General features: G+C 39.4%; 1 protein-coding gene and 1 long non-coding RNA gene across 12 annotated transcripts in view; one reads left to right on the forward strand and one right to left on the reverse strand.

Annotated features, from left to right (window-relative positions):
- LDB2 (LIM domain binding 2) overlaps window positions 1-23,748 on the forward strand; it is a 213,153-nt gene that overhangs the window by 180,967 nt on the left and 8,438 nt on the right. For 4 of the 11 annotated variants that reach the window (XM_042053223.1, XM_042053227.1, XM_042053217.1 and 1 more), the window contains exons 6-7: window positions 20,517-20,640; window positions 21,756-21,907. In XM_042053223.1, the coding sequence (XP_041909157.1) occupies window positions 20,517-20,640; window positions 21,756-21,907 (276 nt within the window). The remainder of the gene's footprint in view (window positions 1-20,516; window positions 20,641-21,755; window positions 21,908-23,748) is intronic. The other 7 variants (XM_042053225.1, XM_042053228.1, XM_042053219.1 and 4 more) reach the window with 3 other exon arrangements.
- On the reverse strand, window positions 7,534-12,863 carry LOC121676552. The gene is made up of 3 exons (XR_006020503.1): window positions 12,620-12,863; window positions 10,161-10,216; window positions 7,534-9,363 (listed from the first exon to the last, which is right to left on the reverse strand). It is a non-coding gene; the product is annotated as an uncharacterized LOC121676552 (long non-coding RNA).

Raw genomic sequence — 23,748 nt, forward strand, 5'->3', positions numbered from 1 at the left:
GAGGTCACTGATCAAAAATGAGCTTTAAGACCAGCTCTCCTAATTTTTTTCCTGATATCATTATCACAATTTCATTCAGCTATTTTTTCTGTGTTAACAGAAACACACGCTTGTGTGCATCTTTTATTTCTGTCACAGGAAAATGCTGCTGTTGTTCTCCTGTGTCCTGGGATCACAGTAGGTAATAACAATTTTCCCTGTCAGCTAACAGGAGAAATGGCAGTCTCTTTTTACTCCACTCCCATATACACTTCTATTAGTGAAAGAAACTTGTCTCTCTGGAAGAGGCCTGCTGCTTGGACTGAAGGCAGGCATGTGGCAGCCAAGCAGCAAAGTGACCAACTGGTACATAGCAGAACACATTCCAGGATGTGAGGACAACTCCTGAATGCCATGGAGAACCTATAACACTTGGAAATGTGTATCTAGGTGCACAAAATGGGGCTAAAAACAGAAAAAAAAACCAAAACAAAACAAACAAAAACCCAAACCAAAACCAGCTCCTTCCTGAATACCTCTGGTCTTTGCGTGTCTGTCTGAGTAAAGTAAGAATTTACCTTTTGATATCTTCTGTTTGTGCTGCAAAGTCAGGCAGCTTGCACAGATTAGAGGTGTTCTTCCCTTCTGAGTCACATTTCACAACAGCATTGTCAAGGGCCGAGTGCAGCGTTGATACATGAAACAGAAGGAACACAGCTTGATTTTCAAACTCCAAGCAAGAGTTTGCAGTACTAGCAATTAGGAAGATATTTGTACAGGTAAACTGCAAGTCTTATCTGGAAATCACTGAGTTAATAATCTTGGGACCTTATGATGTTTCTTTTTACCAAGACACAGCAGTTTAAGGACATTATTGTGCAAAACTTTGTACAAATCTAGTAATAGATCAGCTGGTCTGTTTTTAAAAGGAGGGAAGGAAGACTATTTATTTCCCCCCAAAGGAACTGCTACAAAGCTATTTTCCTTATCAGAAGAACACCTTTTTCCTGAATGTTATCTCTGACATTTGTTCTTTTTAACCTAATGAGGGCAGGTGGAACACCGTGGGAATGAGTAATTGTTGATTTGATATAATTTTAACTTTTGTTTCAAGCCTGCACATGGAGTTGGTATTTTGAGCCTTCATTTTGCTTATTGGTGACCTTGGGCTATTTGTAGTCAATAACAGGGGAAAAAGATAGTGCTTCTTTTTACAGCTAGGCTGTTAGGTGGCTCAAACTCTTGCCTAGAGACCATGCAAATATATTTCTTCTTCTGTGACCAGCAGAGAGTGTTGCTTGTTCTTCCCACATAAAATGGTAGGGCGTATTTGTAATATAGGTTCTTCTCTGAATTTTTGATTTAGGCCTCTTACACATCTTGTAACAAACCCACAGTGGCCTTCCTGGCTAAGGGACCTGCTGTGCAGGTGGAGTGAGGCAGCACTGTGGCCCTGCCTGCTGCCCCAGTGCTCAATGGGGCTGGCAGTTGGCTGGGTGCTGCCCACCCTGGCACACAAGCTGACCTTTATTCCTTAGGGAAGGTTCCAGGAATTCCCCCCAAAACGATGTTTGGGCGTGGTCGTTCCCAGAAGATAGACTTTTCTCTATCAGATGTAAGGGGCTATGCAAATCTGTTACTCCACTGGTCAGTGGAATTGGCATAGGGATTGATCCTCTCTGGAATGGATGCAGCATTGTGCACACAGTAAAACCCAGTGACTGGGGGAGAAGCTTGTGTACCCTCAGATATGCCTATGCTCCGCCATGACCAGCTTGTTTTAATTTGCCTTCTTGGTACTAAAGAAGTATGGGGGAAACCTGAGGTTACACATTTTTAACATGCATGAAAAGTAAAGCCATGAAAAGTACAGATTTAACCTTATCTATGCCCAGGTGCAGCCTCTCTCTATCGTGGCATGAACCCAGTGGTGTGTTAAATTCTGAATACAGAATACGAGGTTGTAGAGTATCAAAGCTCAGGGAATACTCTGATACACTCTCTGGAATCTTAAATGGCTGAACAACCATGGTATTTTTGCATGTCCCTAGTACTTTACATGGTACTCTAATACCAAACCCTAGATGAAGGTGAATACCCAATGTTGCTACTCTGCCAGGATCAGAGGACAGCTTCTATAACAATAGGCAGAAAAACTGCTCTAGCTCAGCCTGACAGTTAAATGACCATTATTTTTACTTCCATCAGGAAAATTCTTGGTCTAAATGACGCTTTCTCTTCACCATACTTGGCTACTGGGAAAACTAGAAGAGTCATACACAGATAAAAAGTAATTTAAATGTAATATAGAACTAAATGTAGGGGTTTTTTTATTGTCATCTCTCTTGGCTACTGGCCAAAGAGATTTGGTACTCAGCTGTTATGTCATCTTACTCATGGATGTGTAAGGGTGATCCCCAAGAGCTCTTCCAAGTCTGGACCTGAGAGTCACAAGCCTCCACAGTAACATCATCCTCTGTGCCAGAATGACCCTTTCTGGGGAGCAGAGATAATCAGCAGTAATAAGAGCTAAAATAAGATAGCTTTCCTTAAAGATGCTAGCAAGAATCTGGCTCAGAACACAATCCCAAAAATGCCTTTGTCTATCACCAAGCAGAAAACTTTCTCCGATTGCTTTCAGAAACCCACACGTGGATTGTCCATCTGTACAGTTTCTTAAGCAGCATTTGCCCCACATCACTAGTTTCAGCCACACATTTCTGCCCACATGATGCCTGTTTCCTTAGTTATTTCTTGGACAGATCTCTTCCCCCAGCTGTTTTGCTGTACAGCCACACAAATAGCAGTGCTTGCACAGCAGTGGGACAGTACGGTGCTGCTTAAGCTGGCATTGCCACCTAAGAAACAGTAGCCTTAGTGTAGCTCCTTTGGATCCTGTCCCTTCCTAAACCTTCCACATGATTGCTTCTGGCCTTGCTTTCCAGGAGAGGGGGAGAAGAAGGAGAAAATAGTCAATGAGTACCATGTCTCTGAATTAAGATTTTTCCCAAGTAGCAGTTTATTCAACTTATTACGGACCATTCAATCACAGGTTGGATACAAATACTTGCAGTCTTTTCAGAAGAAAAGTTTAACTCATTTCTCCACTTAGCCACAGATTAATGAAGGGTTGGGGACACTAGGGCATACTTAGTGAACATAAAAATATCGCCATAATTTTCTATGTTTTCCACACCCTAAATGTTCACTTGGTGGTGCACATACCATATTGCTTCCCAGAATACCCAGACTAGAGTTCTTTTGCAGTCTGCAAAACTAATTAAAAGCTTCAAAACAAGCAATCTGAAAGAGCATATTCCTGCTAAAGCTTTGCTGGTCAGTGGTTTCTGCAGACTAATTTATCCTCATGTCTTGATCAATTGACTCATGCCATAATTATCTCATACTTTCCCATTCAATATCAGAATCTTTTTAATTATTGGGACTCTCTGTCTCTGGCTGTGCTTTATACCTGGTGCCATTTCATAAACTTCAGAAAATTTCTTAGCAAGAGTTTCCACCTTTCACTGGAGATAACTAAGGGACACTTCAAGTTGTATGATTCTTCAGCAGCACCTCCCAGAATGAACCCACTCAGGAAGAACAAGATAAATCAAACAATATGGGCAAGGACATAATGCAGACAATTCACAAGAATAAAGCATCTGCATTAGTCTCAAAACAGCAATTCAGATGAGCATAGGATTAAGCAAATACTGTATATGCCAGTTCATTTGCACCATCTGCTGAACCAAATATCAGAAGGGGAAAGGATAGTAGGCACATGGGGCTGTGTGTTGAAATAGATTTGGAAAAACAAAATTGTTTCAGAAAGCTATGAAAACAAAAATCTGGGTGCTTACAAACCTGCAGCCAGCAGAGGCAAGAAAGAATGATGTCACTTCATAGACCTCAGAGATTTGCTTTTTTCATTTACCATTTTTAGAAGTGAGGAAGGTTATGGAACTCAATATAACTTACTCTGGAGTCTAGTTCAGACAGGAATTGCTATTCAACTATAGGAACCACAAGCATGGTTCCTATTAGGGAGAGAGCAAGAAGCACAAATTTTTCAAATGTACATGGATGCTGTGAGTGAGTACCTGCAAAGTTGGGGCTTGGACACAGTCACCAGGATACAGCCACAGACTGACTGTGTTTAGATGGTTTAGACATTGAAGCCACTTGCTAAGAATCTTTTGTGTTCACTGGAGCATGCGAGAGACATTTGGAACCTTTCAGCTGATCTTCAGATCACTAATATTACTGAGAATGCTTTCCTAGAAAATATGATCAAAACCTGAGAAATTCTGTTGTTCAGATACTGTTGTAAAATATGTGTATTAGTCAAAAGATGATATTGGATTTCTGCATTGACAAACACAGGAACACTAAAATAGAGGAAAAGATCCCGTTATTCCAGTAGTCTGGGAAGTGCTGGTGCATCTCTCTGAAGTGTCATATGGTGTATTAGTATAAACGAACCCATTTCAAACCCTGAAAATATGTGTTTATTTCTCTTCATCAAGACTGCTTAAATATTGGAGGTTACAGTTTTTCCCTTGTAATATTAATTGCTACAAGAAATGTAAATTAATTGTTACTTATTTAATTGATAATAATTACACTTAACAATCTGTGCTGCAAAAGGTAATGGCTGTGGAAGTCAAAAGGCATTTGCACAGAAGTTTAAATTGGTGATAAATGGCTTCCTTGTGTGAGATGACACATAAGATCTGCAAATACAGTCCCATCTTTAAAGACTTGAAAAATTATGGTTTAGCTGCAAGGAAAAAAAAAGGAGGAAACTGTGTCTCTTCTTTTGGTGTTGAATAGGACAATATTCTGGAACATGACTGTAAAAATTAGAAAGGTCCCTTTAAAATGCAATAAGAAGTAGGAATTGTTTATTTTAAATTTTAGTTCCTGCAGTGTCAGAAAACCTCAAAAATACTCATGAAAGCATCATTGATTCATAGAGAGATGGTGTTAAAGGACATAAGGCAACAGAATAGAATTCTGTCGGACTTTGTGCATATCATGGGCCATTATACTTCACTGAATTACTGCCAAAGTGAGCCTAGTGGCTTCAATTTCACTGAGACATAACTGGTGTTTGGCAAGAGCAGAAAGTATCCTCACAGTACCCATTTCAAATTATGGAATTATTTGTTTCCTTATTATATAGATGGGACACAGAGTGGTTTGGGGAACCATTGAGAGGTCTTTCTGGATGCTATATGCTCTACCAAGAGGCTATTTTCTCATGGAAATAAAAAAAAAGGAAAACACCACAGGAATCTTGAGGTCTCAGTAACTCCTTCTCCATAAAACTGTCTTCTCCTGATGCTAGGGGTGGTAATGAGAATTTGACGATTGTTCTGTGACTTGTGTGATATTTTCAGTCCTGGCTGGGACACATTAAAAAGCTGTTTTGAAGATAGAGGATACATTACTGTGATCACACTAGCAAAAAAAGTTCAAAATCTGTCCTTGCTGTCTAAAAGCACTGAACTGACTGAAGAAAATAGATGTGTTAGCATAGGCAAAATTACCCAAGCCTTGTGCCAGAATTGAAATTCACATTGCCTTGCTCACATAAGAAGGTGTAAATTGTATTTTTTTTTTAATATAAATGAAGTTTAAAAAGCCAAATTGTAGTTGTTTTGGTGGTCAGAGTTTCCAGCAACAGGCATCGTGTCTTGTGAGCTTCCAAAAACATTGTGACCACTCTGGAAATAACAGTTGCAGTGACCCCAGCAGCACTGGGACCACTGCACACTGTCTTCGTGCATCAGTAATGTATGGACAGTGCTATTTGCAAGAGACCACAGATTTCAGCTTCCTCATCCAGAAATGTCAGTCTGTCCAATTAGTCCAGTTCCTCTTCATTAAGGAAAACAAACAGACATTCCAGTCACCAGACCTGTAGCTGTCACTGGTTAGATGATGCTCCCTGCCTGTATTTCCACTAGTAAATGAGACAGACCTATGGCAATGAGTTGAGAACTGCCATATAAACATCTGCCCAGGTGACCTGTTGGCACATTTTCTTAAGTTATCCCATGCCACCTCACTGTCTCCCAAACTGTGTCTTGGTGCCATTCTTGGATCAACCTGGGTGAGAGTAGTTTTTAGAAAGTGTGAAGGGGCCACCCTCTGCTGGGAGCAGGCAGGGTTGAGCTGTGTGTGCACAAGTGCTGCACTGGCACCCTCCCTGAGGGCTGGAGAACAGGCCTTACCTGCTTCATTTGGGAGTATTGTGCTTTATCATTTATCCATAAGTGGTGTCATAACCATTAGCAATGTATCCTTGTGCATTGGATCATCAAGCCATATAAACTTAGAATGGCTCAGATGAGAGGAAAACTACATTTCTGTTATATTAACAGAGCATCCATTGTGGAATTGAGGCTGATTTTGTTGTCTGTGTTGGACAATACCTGATCTGATGCTGGAATGAAACTGGCAGATGATTCCCTGTACACCATGAAGCATGCTGATACAAAAGTAATCTGTCAAATTTTCTTGAAAAATATTGAACTGGTCAAATTAATTTCTACAAGCACAGCTGTCTGCATCACCAATAGCCAGGAGCTTTAACACCAGGGGTGCTGTGCTGCTGAAGCACAACCTTAGTGACACACTTTAACAGCTTTGAGAGCAGTGCTGCAGTGCAATTGGTAGCACTGATACACACACAGAAAACCTTTCTCAATATTGCTGTTACTGAGAACTTCAAATGAATGGATGCATTTGAAAGACTTCCCAGAAAATACATTTCCTTTTCAGCTGGCAGCTCAGTTATTCATCTAAGTAGTCTGTGGATTAAGTAATTTGACAGGTTTCTTTTATGAAACAATTGTGTGTCATTGCTCTCTCCTTTTTCCAACTTACCTGTACAACTAACCCAGATATTCAACACAGACATTTCAAGGCACACACCAGGACCAGCCAGCAGCCACACCAAGCAGCATGTGATGATGCCAGTAACCACTACAGGGCACATAAATGGGGTCATAAACCAGGGACAGAAAACCAGAAGCAGGGGAAGGGTTAAGAAGATTGTTTTTTCCTGTTTGCTTATTAGCTTATTGGCATAAGTCTCTCTGGACATGGACAAAGAGGGAGCACAGATTTTAGTCATTTCATGTCTCTCAAGACTAGTGCAGGGAGGTCAAGTTGAGGTACAGCATCATGTATTATAAAGCAGCAGAATGATGTGGTATCTAATTTATTAAGTGACCAATCTGATAAAATCAGATTGGGCAATCTGATTTTTCTATGTGTGTAGGAATTCTCAGTTTGTTGGTACTGTTGGTACTTCTCCTTCTTTCTGTTTATGCTGTGCTGCAGGGTGGGGTGGGTGGGAAGAGGCTGGACTCTCCCCATTCAGATGCAGCTGCCATGTGTTTCCCTGGGGAGGACTTTTACAGCACAGACACTCAGACCACCAGCACTTTTGAGTGGGTGGTGTAAGGCAGTGCCAGTGTCCCCACACAATGTCCCCACAGCACTGCGAGATGCAGTCATTCTGGGAAGCAGGGGCCACACGTGCCATTGTGTTTTACCTCCACCTGATCATCATATCCACCCACCTAAAATTCCATCTCTGTTTTCTATATAGATCCTGACAGAACAGCTCAAGTACACTGTGTACAGTCAGAGGACAAGTATTGATTTTCCTGTACCTGAATAAAATTCTTCACAGAAAAACAAAGCTAATGTTGGTGTTTCGGTTTTTCTCTCTTGACTTCTGTGCGTGGGTTTCTGTTCTCACCATATAGTATTTGATCCATATGAGGTACACAGTCAGAGCTTGATTTTTAAGATGTGCATGACCCAGGCTCTGATCTGTGCAGGCACAATTTCAGAGCCAGTATAAAATTTTGCCTATGTTTTATTGCCTGTATTTAATTGAAGTGCAAAGCAATCATTTCCTTCCTACCTACAAATCAGCGAATCAGATAGGCCGTTATTACATTTTTCTGGTGTAATTATCAGGAACCGTACCCTACCACATCAGCATTGCCTAAAAGTTTCGATGTTTCAAATCTTCACTTCACTGGACCAAGGGACAACCAGCCTGATCTGAAGTCTATGTTTATTTATTTTGAAGAGGTTGCTGTGAGTTAAGGTTAATACGGCATTATTTTAAGAATAGGTGTAGTATACATTAGTTGTGTTGCTAATTATATTGCTATGAAAACATTTGAAGCCTTATTAACGTACCCACCATCGATACTTAAAAGCATAGTTGCCTGATGGTGATAATACAGCTTCACTAGTGGATGATCTATGACTGCAAGCATTAAATACTCCCTACTTTAAAGTCATTAATCCCTACTTTCTTCGAATACATTTAATTAAAAAGTTCCATTTTCCAGTAATTGCTGTTTTTATATAACCCCGAAATGGAATTTTATTCAGGAACAAGGTCTTTTATATAAACATCCATCTGTCCACAGCATAACAGTGCTGGGACAAGTTTTGTGGATTGGGTGAGAAGTGATTACAGAAGACTGTGTCCCTGTAAGAACTGTGAACTTTTGTCCTTTGTGTAACAGCTTTGGAGCATTTTTGCTTTCTGAATTTTGGGGCCAGACAAGGGAATTGCAGAGTCAATAAGAGAGAAAATCTTGAAACAATGAGTTTTATGCCTACTGGAGTCACAATATTAGTTTATAAAGAAAAGCTCCTTCCTTATTCCTTGTTTTCCTGTGTCAAGGTCTGCACTGCAAAGTATCCTCCTTTTTATTTGAACACAGAATTAAGCAAACCTCAATTGCAGGTATAAAAATACATATAAGTATATATATATTTATCTCCTTTGTCCTTCAGGCTGAGAGATATCACTAATAAAAAGAAAATATGTTGGTATTAATAAGGTTGGCATTCAAAAAGTATGAAATAAATGCATGGAAGTTTGTCAGCTTATTAATCATTCTGTTATAAGTGGTGTTTTCACTTTGATTGCTCTAACATCTAACCACAGTTCACTGGCTAAAGGCCAAGGTAGCTTTTGCATTGGCACATTACCATGCAGTGTACTTCTGTACTTCTCTTCCATTTATTAATGCTGCAGACTTCCTACAATTCAGGCTAAAAATAGAACTGGTTATGTGAAAAACACTGCATTTGTGCTTGAGCTGCAGTATAGAAAGAAGAGGATTTTATATGGATGGGGAAAGAGATTCATGACACAGAAGAGCTAGCTGCTTATATTCTGGAAAAAGCTTTCTTTTTTCATGGTTGTAAATAAAATTAGAGTTGCTATGTACACGTTAGTCTGAAGGATGAATCACAGTTGTATTGCCTCAGTCTGTATGAATCTTCATGTGTATCTATTGTATGAAGGAGAGATGATTTCTTGTACAAGGAAACCTGAAAATAGAACAACATATGGAAGTGAATTTGTAAAATCAAAGGTGAATGTGATGTTTTGTTTTTCAATATAGAGACTGTCTTCATCTGTGTCACATATTTTGAAGTAGCCTCAAAAATTATATGCAAACCAAAAACTTCAATCTCACCACTAAATTTTTGGACTTGCATTTTGGCCAGGCATAGCATCTCCTATTGGTCTGCTTTCAGTAACTAAGTCAGCATTTGCTGTCTGCAGACCGCTTCACCTCGAAAACATTTCTAAACTTATTTCCAAGTTGTAATACAGCTGCACGCTAAAAATTGTCAGCATTCAAATGCAGTCCTTACACTCTTGATCTTTCTTATAATACTGTGATTTGTTTTGAATCAACAGTAGTTTGAACAAGACAAACAACATACCAGCTTCCATCTGAACCTAAGGGAGCTGCCAGGGACACAGGTGAAGAGTGATAGTGGATGCATTTCATAGTCAAAATGAAAAGCGGCAAAACTGATAAGGTCTCATTGTTGCACAAATAGAAAAAGCTAACAGTTTGCATATCAGAAATATCAGGTGTTAGGATTTGACTCAGAACTGCTGAATAGGAGCATGTTTGCCTTTGGAGAAATAGAGAGGAAGGAAATGTCATGCAGCAACACCACATGTGATAGTGATGGGAGATGGCAAACAAGGAAATAGACCTTTCCGATGCTGTTTCCTAGAGATACTGTTTGGACTGGCTGTGATGGTGGATTATTAAGGAATTCTGATTATTAAATATCTGTGCTTGGCAAAGAATAAGAGAGCAACAAACCTCTTTTGAAGTGCACTACAGTCTCCGAAGTCACCCTTGTTTTTCTTAACTTGGTACTGTGTAAGAAATAAAATTGGTGATCGTGTTAGAAGCAGAGGCAATAATATTGAAATGAGAACAAATTGTAAGCTGTATGATTTTTGAACTATCTAGAGAAAATGAAATTAAGAGAGATTTCAAATGCCATATGCTTTGCACCAGGCCACTGAAACACGTTGAGATAAAACAATAGCTACTGGGTTTCTATGTCAATTCATAACCTATAATTGGATTTAAAAGATGAGGTATTAGTTCACAGGACAAGGCTTAAGTAAAAAATATTTGGTGCAAAATGCTTAGTTCCTCCTCTTAATTACTACAGACCAGCTTTAAACCTTACCTAACAGTGGAACTCCATCCAAACCCAGTATAGACTGAAATTAATGAATCTGCTCCAATTTACATTAAAATTTAATTTTGTCCTGACAAGCTCTCTGAAATTGATACTCACTGCAATACTGAGTGCAGTATAAAAGATCATATCATGCAGTCAACATGATGCACTTTGCAATGTAATTTAACACTAATGTTAAATTAAATTACAAAGATAAATTTTATGGTCTCTCTTAAAATCATTTAAGAGCTTAATTTTTATCTGATCTGTGTAAGACACAAATCTTTCCTATTGATCACTGACTATATAGATAATTGTGAGAGAAGAATCACAAAATATGATGGGGTGTCCAAGGCTTTTCTTTATGATACAAACTTGTGACTTGATGTATTAGTCCTTTTCTGCAGTTAGGATCTCTGCTGAAGGAAAAGGCTCAAGTAGGTTGTCCTCACTGACAAAAAAACCAATCTGTACTGTTTGGATGAGGCCAGATTGTTCCAGGAGATCCATAAGGAAGACTTAGGCAATGTTAAACAAGATTTAGATGATTCAGACTGTAGATTTTCATGGCCTTCAGAACTAAGCCCATCAGGAGGAAGATGAGACTCCTCCTATAAGTCCTTTTATTTTCATTAGCTGAAAATACATACAGCAACTGAATGCAGTTTGCCTCTGCCATTGGGCTTCCAGGAATATCTACTCTTATCTACTTATGTTATTGAAACCAAGTACCCTTACTTTGTCTAATTTGTCATCAAGGGAAGGGAAAGGAAGCAGATAACGTTCCCTATTCACTTTGGTGTAGGAAGAACTGTGAGCCCAGCTGGTGGAAACAAAATTAAAAGCCCATAAGACTTGTGTGTGATGCTGTTGAAGGAGGGGTTTTTCGAAACATCTCCCCACTGTACAGAAGGTAAATAGGAAAAAGAGCATTTGCTGAAAGGACATTCTTTTAGTGTCTGGGTAATGAGAGGAAGAGTGAATCATTTAAGTTGCAAAGTTCTTGCAAAGAACCCAAAAAATAGAAATTTAAAAAAACAGTATTAAAACTTCAAAGAGAGAAGCAAAACTACAAGCAGTGGATCTCCTTTCTAAACCCTTCCTAAACTATGGATCTTAAATAAAAAGATTAAGCAAAATCACAAGGAAAAACTTTTCAGTTTGAGGGGAGAGGGTTTTCAAATAGTTACAGCAATGACTGAGAGCCCTAAAACATTTTTTTAATGCTTAAGAATATTCTGAAACAGAATTCCTTGCAGCACATGCTGTAATGATGAGCATACTGACAAAGTGATAACTAAATAAGGTATATGTCAAACTCATCTCCACAAATGCACTCCAGCTTCCCCTCGGACAAGGAAAGGAGAGCATATCTGTCCAGTTCAACATTCATTATGTGGCATCTTGAAGGTGCTTCACACCACTCATTACTTACAAACTGAAGATGTCACTAAGACTGATCATATCCACTGTAAGAAATGCTTAGTTTAGTACAATATGATGCTAAGTAGGCCCTCAAATGAGGTTTTTTTCAGGGGAGAGTGTGCTCAGCTGTCTGCACAGCACTTCAGCAGCAGCTCTGCAGGAGCAGGGACATTGACAGGAATGCTTTCCTGGTTCTGGAACTGATAAAACCAGAGCCCTTCTGCTAGCCTGGGCACACTGCAGGGAGTGAGGAACATGCAGTCCTTGCTGGGATGCAAGGAAGGAGGAAGAAACTTTTTGAATTGTAAAGGAGGTTGGGTTCCCTGCTGACCAGGTGCACAGTTTTGACGCTGTCATGGTGCCATCACAAGGAAAGGCAGAATTAATAGCCACGAGAGCCAGCAAAGTTTCCATAGGCACCTGAATTGCACCAGAGTGCATGGAGGAGAGGACACTGGTGGGAGTTGTTATCTAGCTGATGTGTAAAGGAGGGGGGAAAAAAAGGGAGGGGAAGGGAAGGAGGGAAGGAGAAATTAAATTGGGGTGCAACACTAACAAGAATTAGCTGCAATGCTGGTCATGGCTGTGCTGTGTTAAGATCTGTTTCCTACCCACTCATAGTATTTGCCTGAAAAAACATGTTTTTTAAGCTTAGTCTTACCTGAAATGAATGCTGCTTCTTTCCATTATCACTGTTGCTGGGATGTTGCTGGGAATTGAAATGGCTGCAGATACAGAACAGTGTAAAAACATGATGAGCTATGTAGCTTGGGAGCAATTGAGCAGCTGAATACTGCATTATTGAGAAATCATTCGCTACCTCTGGGTGTTAGTGAGAAACTGGAGAGTCCTAGACTGGCATTCAGGGCATAGCATAGGATGAATAAACATTACTGAGTGCTGAGTATTTACTAGTCATTCCAGCATGGAGCTTCAGCACTTGTGTGTCATCCCACTGTGTCTTCCAGGGTTGGCAACACACACAAAAGGAATAGTGAATGCCAGGAGCCTTGTGGCAGACGTTTTTCCTAAATAACCAAGTTATCAACGAAATTAATGACATTTTGTATAAAGTGCAGCAGGCAAAACAGCCATATTTCCAAGTGTCAATATGTGAGAACTATTTAAATATGTATCAGTAGTCCTAAGGGACTTGTAGATAGATACATGAAATTGTGATTTTTATGTGCATACCTTTCTATTGCCAAAATACTCCTGGCTTAGTATTTTACCTCTTATCTAGTTGAGATAGGAATCTTTTTAGAACAAGGGGCTCTGTATTTTGTAAAATATATGTATATCTCTGGCATTGTACAAATAATAAGCTGTAGATGCAAATGATCATTAATATTGCAAGTGTAAAGCTGGAAATTCTGATTTCTAGCTTCTTAGGTGATTGTAAGTACAAATATTTCTTGACTCAGCATGGTACACAAAACATGGAAGCTTCTCCCATGCTGAGTGATGCCTATTAAGTATATTCCACACCCTGTAAATCTCAGGTTATGGAATTTGTCCCAGAATCTGCTTTTGCTATGGTATTGTGCTGCAGAAACTCGTGCTGTATTTTTTAAAGCTAACACAAAATATCCACTCTATATGAGTTTGGAGTTGTACTTAAAATATGAGCCAAGTTCAACCTGATGCAGCGCTGCCTTGCTGAGCTCTGATCTAGTCTAAAACAATTTCTTTCAGGGGTGTGATTCTATTCATCTCAATGAGATTTTAAGTCAAAGCCTAAAGGAAGTATTTTTAGTAACAGTTTTAAAACCTTTTCATTGCTATCTGTTTAAATCAAATGTCTTTAGGAGTAAATACAGTAAGCGTGCCTATAACATATTTCCAAGCAGTTTCCCACCTCCTTGTAGATTTCAAAACTCATATTGTTTCCTACCTATGTAGCAAACCTGAGGACTTCCGTCTGTTTATACACAGCCAATTTAAAAAATCTTTGGCACAGAAGGAATTGGAAATATGGAGAGAACAGTAGTCACTGTAAACAAGCTAGGGATTACTCTGTAGTATTGGACTACTTAAGCTATTGGGGTTAAGATCTGGCTTTTCATTCTGTCTCAAAGATCATCTAAGGTTTCCCTAAAATAAATGATCCTGTGCAGACTGGAATTTGAATATTCAGGTTAAAATATCTGGGTTTTTAATTTAAGTTGAAGCAGTTACTGAATTTGCTGCTTGCTACACTAACTACGGTCAAAATTGAACATTTATTTATTCCATGTATATCATTACATGGGATGTACAATGAACATTTATTAGTTCCACATCTCAGCAGGAGTGCACAGTGGCTCTTCAAAAAGGGAAAGCAGGTAGCAGGAATAGTAAGTTCAGTGATGGGAATCTCAAAGCCCCTTCTTTCGGCTTAAAGTTCATCTTGCAGGGAAGGACCATGGATATAGTTGGTCCACTGCACTATACTGATGCAAGAGACTTGTATTTGACTTGACATACTGGGCAAGAGGTTAGAACAAAGCCAAAGTATTCTCCTCTAGAAAAACAAGTATTTAAAAAATCACCTCATTTCTTTCAGTTCATAAAAACCCCCAAACATTTCTCATTTATATCTCCATGTTTTTAATGGAAAATAAAGATGGTTTTTAAAATGAAAATGTTCTGTATTCACATGTGATCCTTAAAAAACACATGCTATTTTGAGCAGTGAATTGCAAGCCGGCCAGTGAAAGAAGCAGCAATATGTTCCTAGGAAATTTTCATTCCTCCCTCTGCTCTGCAGGGGAATGATACTTACATTAATTCTGACAAACAAGCATGAGCAGAGGAATTTAAACTGAGCTATAAGCTTTCTCTATTTCTAACTCCAAAGAATGAACTGTATTGAGGACTGCAGCAATGCATTCCTATTTCAGTGCCATGCTGCTGGGGGTCCAGAGCACTCATACAAGGCTTTGAAACCACTCCAGGAAGTCAGACTTCCAGTCAGACTTTCGGGCTTTTTTACAGGGCCTGAAAAAATATCCGTAGTGTGTCCCCTTCCTCACTGCAGGTATATCAGTAACATATCAGGGACCTCTGGAAACATGTATCTGTGGATGTGCATTAAACAGAGGATGTGGATGTGCAGAGACATTTCAGTTCTTTTCAGAAATCCCACCCCACTGAAGAAATGGGACCTTTCCCAGGGAAATGCACTGTGGCCAGAATTTCTCTATCAGCATTAGCTGAAGTTGTTTTCTCTAGAGCACATAGAGGGTGTGTAGAGGGAAGACTGCATTTCAGCATAGCAATAAAACGTCAGTGTGTTTAGATTCGTTGGTTAGTAACTCAGTATCTTTGTGGAGGATAAATAATGAGCTCTGCAAGAAAGCACTCAACCTCTTCAAGGCTGCACATTGTATTCCAGGTACACCTTCACTGTCAACATCCTACCTGAATATTAGCCAATGATTAATACTCCACTCAAATGGGGGTTTTGTCACTTTTAGGAAGGGTTGTAAATCAACATGTGCTCTGAATATGCAACAGTTCCTATAATTTTCAAGTGATTAATACAGGCATTTGACCAGGAGAAGTTTCAAGCATCAAAGAGTTAAAACTACATTTCAGTAGAACTTCAGAGAACACTCTCATCTCTGCCTCATTCCTTGTCGGCTCATTCAGAAAAAACTGATGTTACATTGTACATTAACATTTGTAAGTGTCATCTACATGAAAAATTTTAGTTATTTCCATTTTTAAAATTGTACTTAGTGAAACTTTCATGTATACAGACAAAATGGGCAACCATAGGAAGATACTTAAAACTTGCTCCTTTTGGTAGACCATGGGACTCGCTGGCCACCTGGCATTTACTGACTAGATATGTTTCCTGATGTAAAGAAACCGGCTAGGTGATTATGTAGTGTCACCAGCTAAGTATGGCAAGACCCGAGGCTCACCGATTTCTCTTTAAAATGCAAAAAGCATTAAGACGCTGAACGGCTGCCGTTCCTTTGTGCTGCTGGCACGGAGGCAGGGGAGCCTGTTCGCTGGGGCAGCTCTGCCACCTGCAGCTCAGCGCCGGCAGGACCGCGCTGCCTGCACCGACCGCAGAACAGCCTTCCTTGCCGCAAACGCAAAAATCCTCGTGGAGGCAAGAGGCTTCGCTGAGGAGGGTAATCGCTAATTAAATTAGGAAAAGAATACATTAGCTTATGGTATGCAAAAGGTAAAAGAGAGCTTTCACATCGGTCTTTCTTGCTAATCTTCACTGCTTCCAGAATGAGCATCCATTCTCAGAATAGAATAAAAACCCAGCATTAGAACAAAAATCATAAGGCTAAAACTATTCGTGGTGTGACTGGACTGATCTCAGAGCTGATTATGACCCCTCCTTGATGAAGGCCAGTTTGGGCTCTGCTGATAACTGAGGTATTACAGGAAATTTTGTGCGGATCCATATTCTCAGAACCCTTTAACTCCTGTCTGCAGTGCTGCCGGTATCTCCTTGTATAACTCCCTTCTTGAAACACATAGTTTTTTTGAAACCTGTAAATGCTAGTCTTGTCCTCCAAAAAAATCATTAAAAAATAAATCTAATTTTTCAGATGTGTTTTACTAGCACCAAAAAAAAAAGAAAAACCAACCCCCAAACATGTGCTTTATTATGTTCCCTATTTTCACTTCCCCGAGCCCCAAGGGTATAGCTTTACCATTTTGTCAAGTTGGATCCAAGCCCTGTAATTGATGAATTGTCCATAGGATACACATGGAACTCTAGGAAAGTCATTGCCAGTCTGTATAGCACCAAAACCTGTGCACGGGTCTCAGTGTGTACTGGGCACCCACAAACACAGGCTGCTCATACCAGTGATCTCTCAGTGTGAAGTGCTGTGTTCATCCCTAGTGCTGGCTCCACCTCACTGCTCTGACAGTGAAACAGCAATGCTTCTGAGTAATGGTCAGACATCTTTACTATGAGGTCAGATAACATGTCTAGAAACTAATTCTGATAATGCTGGGTTGTTAAGCATCATGGAATTCTTTCAGTAGGTTTTAGCACTGCAAAGGGAAAGTATATAATCTATTATGATACACATTGTTCCAAATATGTTTTAAAAGCTAAAACAAACAAAATTTTTCATTGTACTTTAGGCTTTGTTCAATTGTGCACACAATTAGGACACATTCTAGTGCCTGAAACATCCACATGGAGTTTTGTGTCCTTCTGGGACAGCAAGAGTGATCTGGTGGATCAGATCCAGCATCATCTAGGGCATCATCACCTAGTTCTAGACACGTATGTGAATGCATCTGAGTCCCACCTCTAGTGTTGCCTAAGCGTGGAACTTGGAAATATCTGTCTTGTTAGGCATTGCCATTAAGGGTTCTGCATTCCTAGGAATGTAGAAACTATTTCTGTAATCATACATCGTCACCGCACTAAATCCTTGAAGTCTTTAGGCTATTTTCCTGGGTGACTGATTTCAAGCTGTGAAGAAACTGCTTGTAGAAGAGATTGGTTTTGTTGGTGTTCCAAATATTATTAATATAGTACTATAGTAAAAACTTGTACATTTTGGTATTATCCAGTGCTTGAAACAATGTTAAAATGGGTGTTTTGAAGAAATCTCACAGAGCAAGACTAGATGATCTGTGAGGAATAGACAGTTTAAGCCTCAGGCTTCTTCTATATGCCAATGAATGCAGGAATATGAAATATTTCGTTAGCTTTGTTTTAAGAGCTCACTCTGTCAACCCAGCTTGCCAGTTACCTGCTCACCATGGTTAAAGACAGCAGGTGGTTTTGGCCAACCAAGCTTTTAAATGCATCTTGTCCCTACATTTTTGATCTGGCTTTTTTGAAAAAAGCAAGCTACTGATTGTCACTGGCAAGTTCCTTGGACCTAAGATAATTGGAGCACAATCATTTCCTCTTTCAAGGATTTGGGTTTGAGTAACTTTAGATTTCAAGTAGGTCTCAGAGGTCACCAAAGAAGACTGTGAAATTTGCTATCAATCATTTTTAATCATTTTAAAGTATTTTACACTTATGCCCAATTCACATGCATTTAAAACTATAGAGTGCAATGCCCTCCTATTACTCGGGTATCCAAAGCTGACCTTACAATTTTCAGAGTTTAGAGGAAGAAAAACCAGACGAGGAATTCGTGTGAGTGGATACAGCTCCCAGGTATCCAGAAGATGAGACTTTCCCACATCCTAGAGTAGGGCCTTCCATGCCCATACTTTTTTCTCTATGCATGTGAGATCAGTCAAGCATTTCTACATTTTGGGTCTGTATTCCATTTTAATCTTGTGTGTGAAGTGAAAGAGATTATATATAGGATTAGCAGTCAAGATATCCACAGGCTGCAGGGACAGCATAGTTCTCAGTGCACATTATGGTCAGAGCACAATAGCAAACATCTTTGCCAAGATGATAAAGAAGAAACATTCTCTTTGTTGCCAGTAATAAATATCTAGGGAAGAGTAAGTATGTCATGAGTAAAGTGTCCCTGAGGAAATGTTGGAAGAACGTACATATATATTTATGTATTTTTAGTCCCAGCAGCAGTAGAGCTATGTGAGTCTAGTGCTCTGCCCAGGGTAATTAGTTTGTTCAGAATTATCACAAGTATCTTTTTCATGCTTGCTGCTATCAGCTCAGAATGAGAAAATTCAGGCAGCCATACCAGAAACCCAAACTTTTGAGAGCCAAAACAATGGTGTCCATTATGATCATGAATCTCTTTCTCTCTCTCTCACACACACAGACACACAAAACTTGAGCAAGGACCTGCAGGCTTCAGAATAAATTGAATATGAACTCAAAATACAACACCTCTTTCACAGCATAAACTGGATCCTGTATATATTTTAGGACCTGATGATCTTAATTTTTGATAGAATATTGAACTAGATGAAAATCCAAGCCCGAAGTGCACTATCTGATAGCAGCTTTCTGTCTATTCGATTATCTTGTAGATATTTATTTACAAAAAACATGTAAAAACTATGTAAGAAAAAAGTCAATGAGGCAACTGCAGATTCAATTTCTGCAGTGGGAAAAAATAATTTCTCATACTGAAGCTCTTCATTCTCCCTGCTGCTTTATGTTATCTCTGTTTTAACTGCTGTTAATGAAAGGCTCATCAAACAGCAGTGCCAATACACAGTAATATTTAAATGCTGAATTAGTCCTCATGTCAGCTCCCTTTCAGCTATTTTCCCTGCATACTTTGCATCTCCATTTATATGAATGAGAGAGGGGTGCAGGTGGGGTGAATGGAGCATTGCTCAGCTCTGCAGCCCAGAGAGAAGAATTTGTCTCCTGTCTTACATATTTGTCAAAGAATGAAGGGAAAACATCTCCTGCTGAAGTAAATCCTAGATGCTTCTTCAGCAAAACTTTCTAAAATTAAGTAAATAATTCAAAAAAAAAAGACTTTGCTTAAGTTACGCCTTTCTTGAGTTGCCATTCTAGCTTCTAATAATTTGATCAACTTGTTGCCCTACTTCTGTTGGTAAAAAAAGCCAAACCTGCCCCTGCTTCTAAATGCAGTTCTGCTTTGAAAAGTGACTAAAAATGGCACGCAGGCTCCATGTTTATTCTCTGCCAGCTACTTCCTTATCATATGTGCTCAGTTTGCAAGTAAGGAACCTTTTCCTCCTATGTGCTAGCCCTGCAAATTTCAGGTAGAACTTACAGGTCAACCTGGATTTTTTCTCCTTGTTTAGGATGCCTAAAAACCCAGGGTCCAGCAAGCAAGAGTAAGCCCTCAGTTACATGTGTGCAATTTTGTAGCCTTCAATGGCTTTGAGTGAGGTTTAAATGACTGGAAATGATTCTGTGGTTATAAACAGGAGAAAATAGAAAGCAGTTCAGTGCTCCTTATGCTGGATCTGCTGTGAGGATTAACAGGAGTAAAAAGTAGTGAACAGTGATTTTAATTATTAAGTGAACAGATAGAAAATATATAAGGCTCTATTTAAAAAAAGGTGTTTGAAATGCCATGTTTTCAGAAATCTCTGTCTTATATATTCAGCATTCAAGCAGATGAGAAAAATAAAATGGTTCCTTTTTTCTCATATGTGTCATTCATATGATAGGAAGAGTGTGTATAGTCCTCATACAACAAAAAAGCCCAAAATTACCTGGATTATTTTGAATGCAATATCAAAATAAAAGATCATTTATAAGAAGTTCTCATTGTGGTGTGCAGCAGGTCAGAAGAACACATTTTGCTGTATGGGAATGATAAGCCACTATGGGAATTTTATTATTTATTAATTAATTTTTGCATCTTTGACAATCAAGCATGAACATTTTCTAGTCTTCTGAAATCTCTGTAGTCTGGAAGACTAGAGCTGAAGGTTATCTGATATATCCAAAAAATACATAGGATAATAAATAGTGAGCAAAAGTTTTCCCAATTCAGAGTTTTGATCTTGCAATCCCAGTGCAGATTAACCTGAACTGTAGAAGACATGCTCTGTTAGCAAGAGTTAAAAAAAATCCAAAAATATAATTTCCAGCTATGTAAATACTGATCAATGGAGGCTTTGCTTGGATGACATTGTTCTATTCTGATTTTTTCTTCCAGTTGTGTGTAATATTGGAGCCAATGCAGGAACTGATGTCAAGACATAAAACTTACAATCTAAGTCCTCGAGACTGCTTGAAGACTTGCTTATTTCAAAAATGGCAGAGAATGGTGGCCCCACCAGGTATGTTTCACTTCCAATATTCCACTTACTTTATAGTTAAATTAATAGAGAAGCAACGGGAAAGTTTACTTATAAAGGAAAGTAATAAAAATTAACACTGCTCCCAAAGCAAGCCTGAAAATTATTCTGATATTTTATGATTTCAGTCTGACACTACTGATTTATAGATGTGCACACTGAGATGGTTTCACTATGACTAGGATATAATTTAGTACAAAAATATGTGTAGATGGAATGCAAAATGCCTACTGGCTCCATTAGAATTCATCGTTTATATAATCCTGCTTCCTGCTGTGACTCTGAAATTACAGCTACAATTCATAATTAATTGTCTTTGAGACTAATATCAAGTTATTTACAGGCCTGGACCTAATCTCCTTGCTCTTATACCTCAAAATAATAATTCTCTCTTTTTTCTGATTACAAAGGTTCATATATCTAATAGTGTTCACACTGGTGCCCAGGCCAAATTTTGAGAAGAACAATTGCCCCTCTGTGCTTTGCCAATTTAAGCAAAGCTGTGTAACTGTCCTGATTTGGTCTGGGTTTTGAAGGCTTGCAGGGCAATGGCATTAGCAATTAGTGTTTGTGGGTTTTCTTGGGAGCAGCAGTTTTAAAGGTGAAGCCCACACAGGATGTAGGAGGAACTCAAAGGGTGGTTGCTTGTGTGCCACATTGATGGCAGCTGTAGGGTAGAAAGCTCCTTTAGCCTTTGGCTGGGTCATTTGAGGCTGTACCCTACATCACAGTAAGACCTGGATTTTTGTTTAGCACCGTTTCTTGCTGTATGACCTTCAGGAAGTTCCACAGTCGCTTTGACCATAATGATCGTTATCATGATACTCCCATCGGTAAAATGCTTTTGAGTACCTTTATAGACAATGCTGGGACAGTAAGCTTTGTTAATCCATCATAAAAAATTGAAAGCAGATTCCATTGGTTTGGGTCCAAATATCATTCTACGGTTTGTATGTTAAATCTAACACAACTACTACTATTAAACTTAGCAATTTAAAACTAGATAAACAGTATTCCAGCACTTCTGCTTATGGATCATTTTAGTTCACACTTTACAGTATCTGCCATTTGCTTTCCTTCTTACCATTTTATTGCAGCAGAACCCACAAGACAACCAACAACCAAAAGGAGGAAAAGGAAAAACTCTACCAGCAGCACTTCTAACAGTAGTGCTGGGAACAATGCAAATAGTACCAACAGCAAGAAAAAGTCAGCTGCTGCAAACCTGAGTCTATCAAGTCAGGTACCTGTAAGTCTCACTTTCCTTTTAGGCCTGAATCACTTACGGTGCTTTAATTATTTCCATACATTGTAAAGAAGGTGCATTCTTGAGCCAAAACTATCACAAGCAAAAGGCAATCTTGCACAGTGTGCTGTGGAAGCTGGGGAATTAGTGGAGAGGTGTGAAGAAGCTGTTCTGCAGTGCAGCTTTAATGAAGGACCCTCAAACAGAAGCATCCTGAGGATCAGATATGATTTTTTAAAGGCCTGGGCCAGTTCCCCTTTATGTCAGGGGGAGTCCCTCCACTAGTGGTGGGACTCAGATTAGGCCTTGTGTTTTTAGACATAACATGAGCCTTGGAGACTTCCATCTGCCAGGTCCTAAGCGAGGACGTGTCCCAGTGGTGCAGGACAGCTGCCCCTAGGAAGCTGCTGGTCTCTCTGCGTTAGTACCTTACCTCTAATTGGTGCCAGGTTCAGATGCTGAACAGGAAGAGGTTATGAATTAATTTACCTGCAGAGGTTATATCTTTGTCAAACCACTCCACTTGCAGAGGGTAGATCCCCTGGAATATGACTCTCAGCTTATCCATCCTTCTAGCTGTAACTGTTGACATCCTAATTGTGTAGGGAGACACCAAGTCATTTCCAGAGTAGCAACTGTATCAGCACTTTAATAATGTCACATTTACTACCTTAGTCACAATATGGGGGTAATCAGACCCCAAATTGTGACAAAGTGTGCCTTAGTCAATAAGGAGATAGCTTATGCATTTTAAAGCTCGGGAAATTAATTTGATATTATAGGAATCATAAAGTCATATCCTGGGAATAACATGCAAGGATTTTTATTGGTTTTCTGATCAGCAGATAGGAAGGGGCTAGGTCTCCTCTGAAACCTGACAAAGAATATAGGCCTTTTGTTAGCACAAAGCAGACACTTCCTAGGAAGCTTGAATATCCAGATAAAAAAAAAGAGTAGACTAACACCAGTGAAATGAAATGAAGATTTTTGTTTAGTAACTGATTTAGCAATCCACTGGTTTTCAGCGTTGGGCTTCAGTACATTAAACTCATATTTCCTCCTTGTCATATTAAAATTTTCACGTGGCTCACATCCCCAGAGTCAGATTCTTTCCCTAATATAGGCATCTCCGTGTTTTTCTGGCAGCAGAAAGCAGTCAGAAGGCTGACTACCTGATCTCCTGGTGGCAGGCACCACTCTGCCCCACTGATGGTGTCTGCCAGAAAAACCTTTGGATCAATATTCAACCGTATTTAAGAAAAAACAGCAATGAAGTGCAAAACTGAGCAACTAGCTAGTTCCATGCTGCCTCCAACTTTAAAAGACAGTAGAATCACTTTCTGTCAGCTACACCCTGCTCAGAGTTCAGCAGGATCAGAATCTGACCCCCTGCCTCTCTTCAGCCTGCTCCTCCCTGGAGAGAGGACTTTTGTTGGCTTCAGTGGTAGCCATGTGTACTTGGATGTTTGAGTGTGATTGAGCCCTCTGATAGTTCCCTGTCACTCCCACTGATATTGAAAGTGACTTCAGGTACTGAAAGGCTACTCCTGACAGATGAAGTAGTCAAGGCTGCTCTTCCTGATGCAGGTGATAGTTGAGCATCTGAGACATATTGGTGAAGTTTATTATGGTATGAGGGATGGATTTTTAGCCTTCATTTACTTTGAGGATGTTGCATACTCAATGTTTTTCAATATTCTTTGATTTCTGTACCAGATTAGCAAAATGGTCCAAACTCTTTTGTATTGAGGATAAGGTTCCATTTTTAGGACACTTTTCCTTTCCATCTGCAAAGGGGAAAATGCTTAGCTGTTCGATTTGACATACTAACAGCTCTTCCCATC

Source organism: Corvus kubaryi, unplaced genomic scaffold (assembly GCF_017639235.1).
Source record: "Corvus kubaryi isolate FWS band 111438036 unplaced genomic scaffold, C.kubaryi_AGA036_p1.0 split1-131, whole genome shotgun sequence".
In the NCBI taxonomy this organism is placed as follows: Eukaryota; Metazoa; Chordata; class Aves; order Passeriformes; family Corvidae; genus Corvus; species Corvus kubaryi.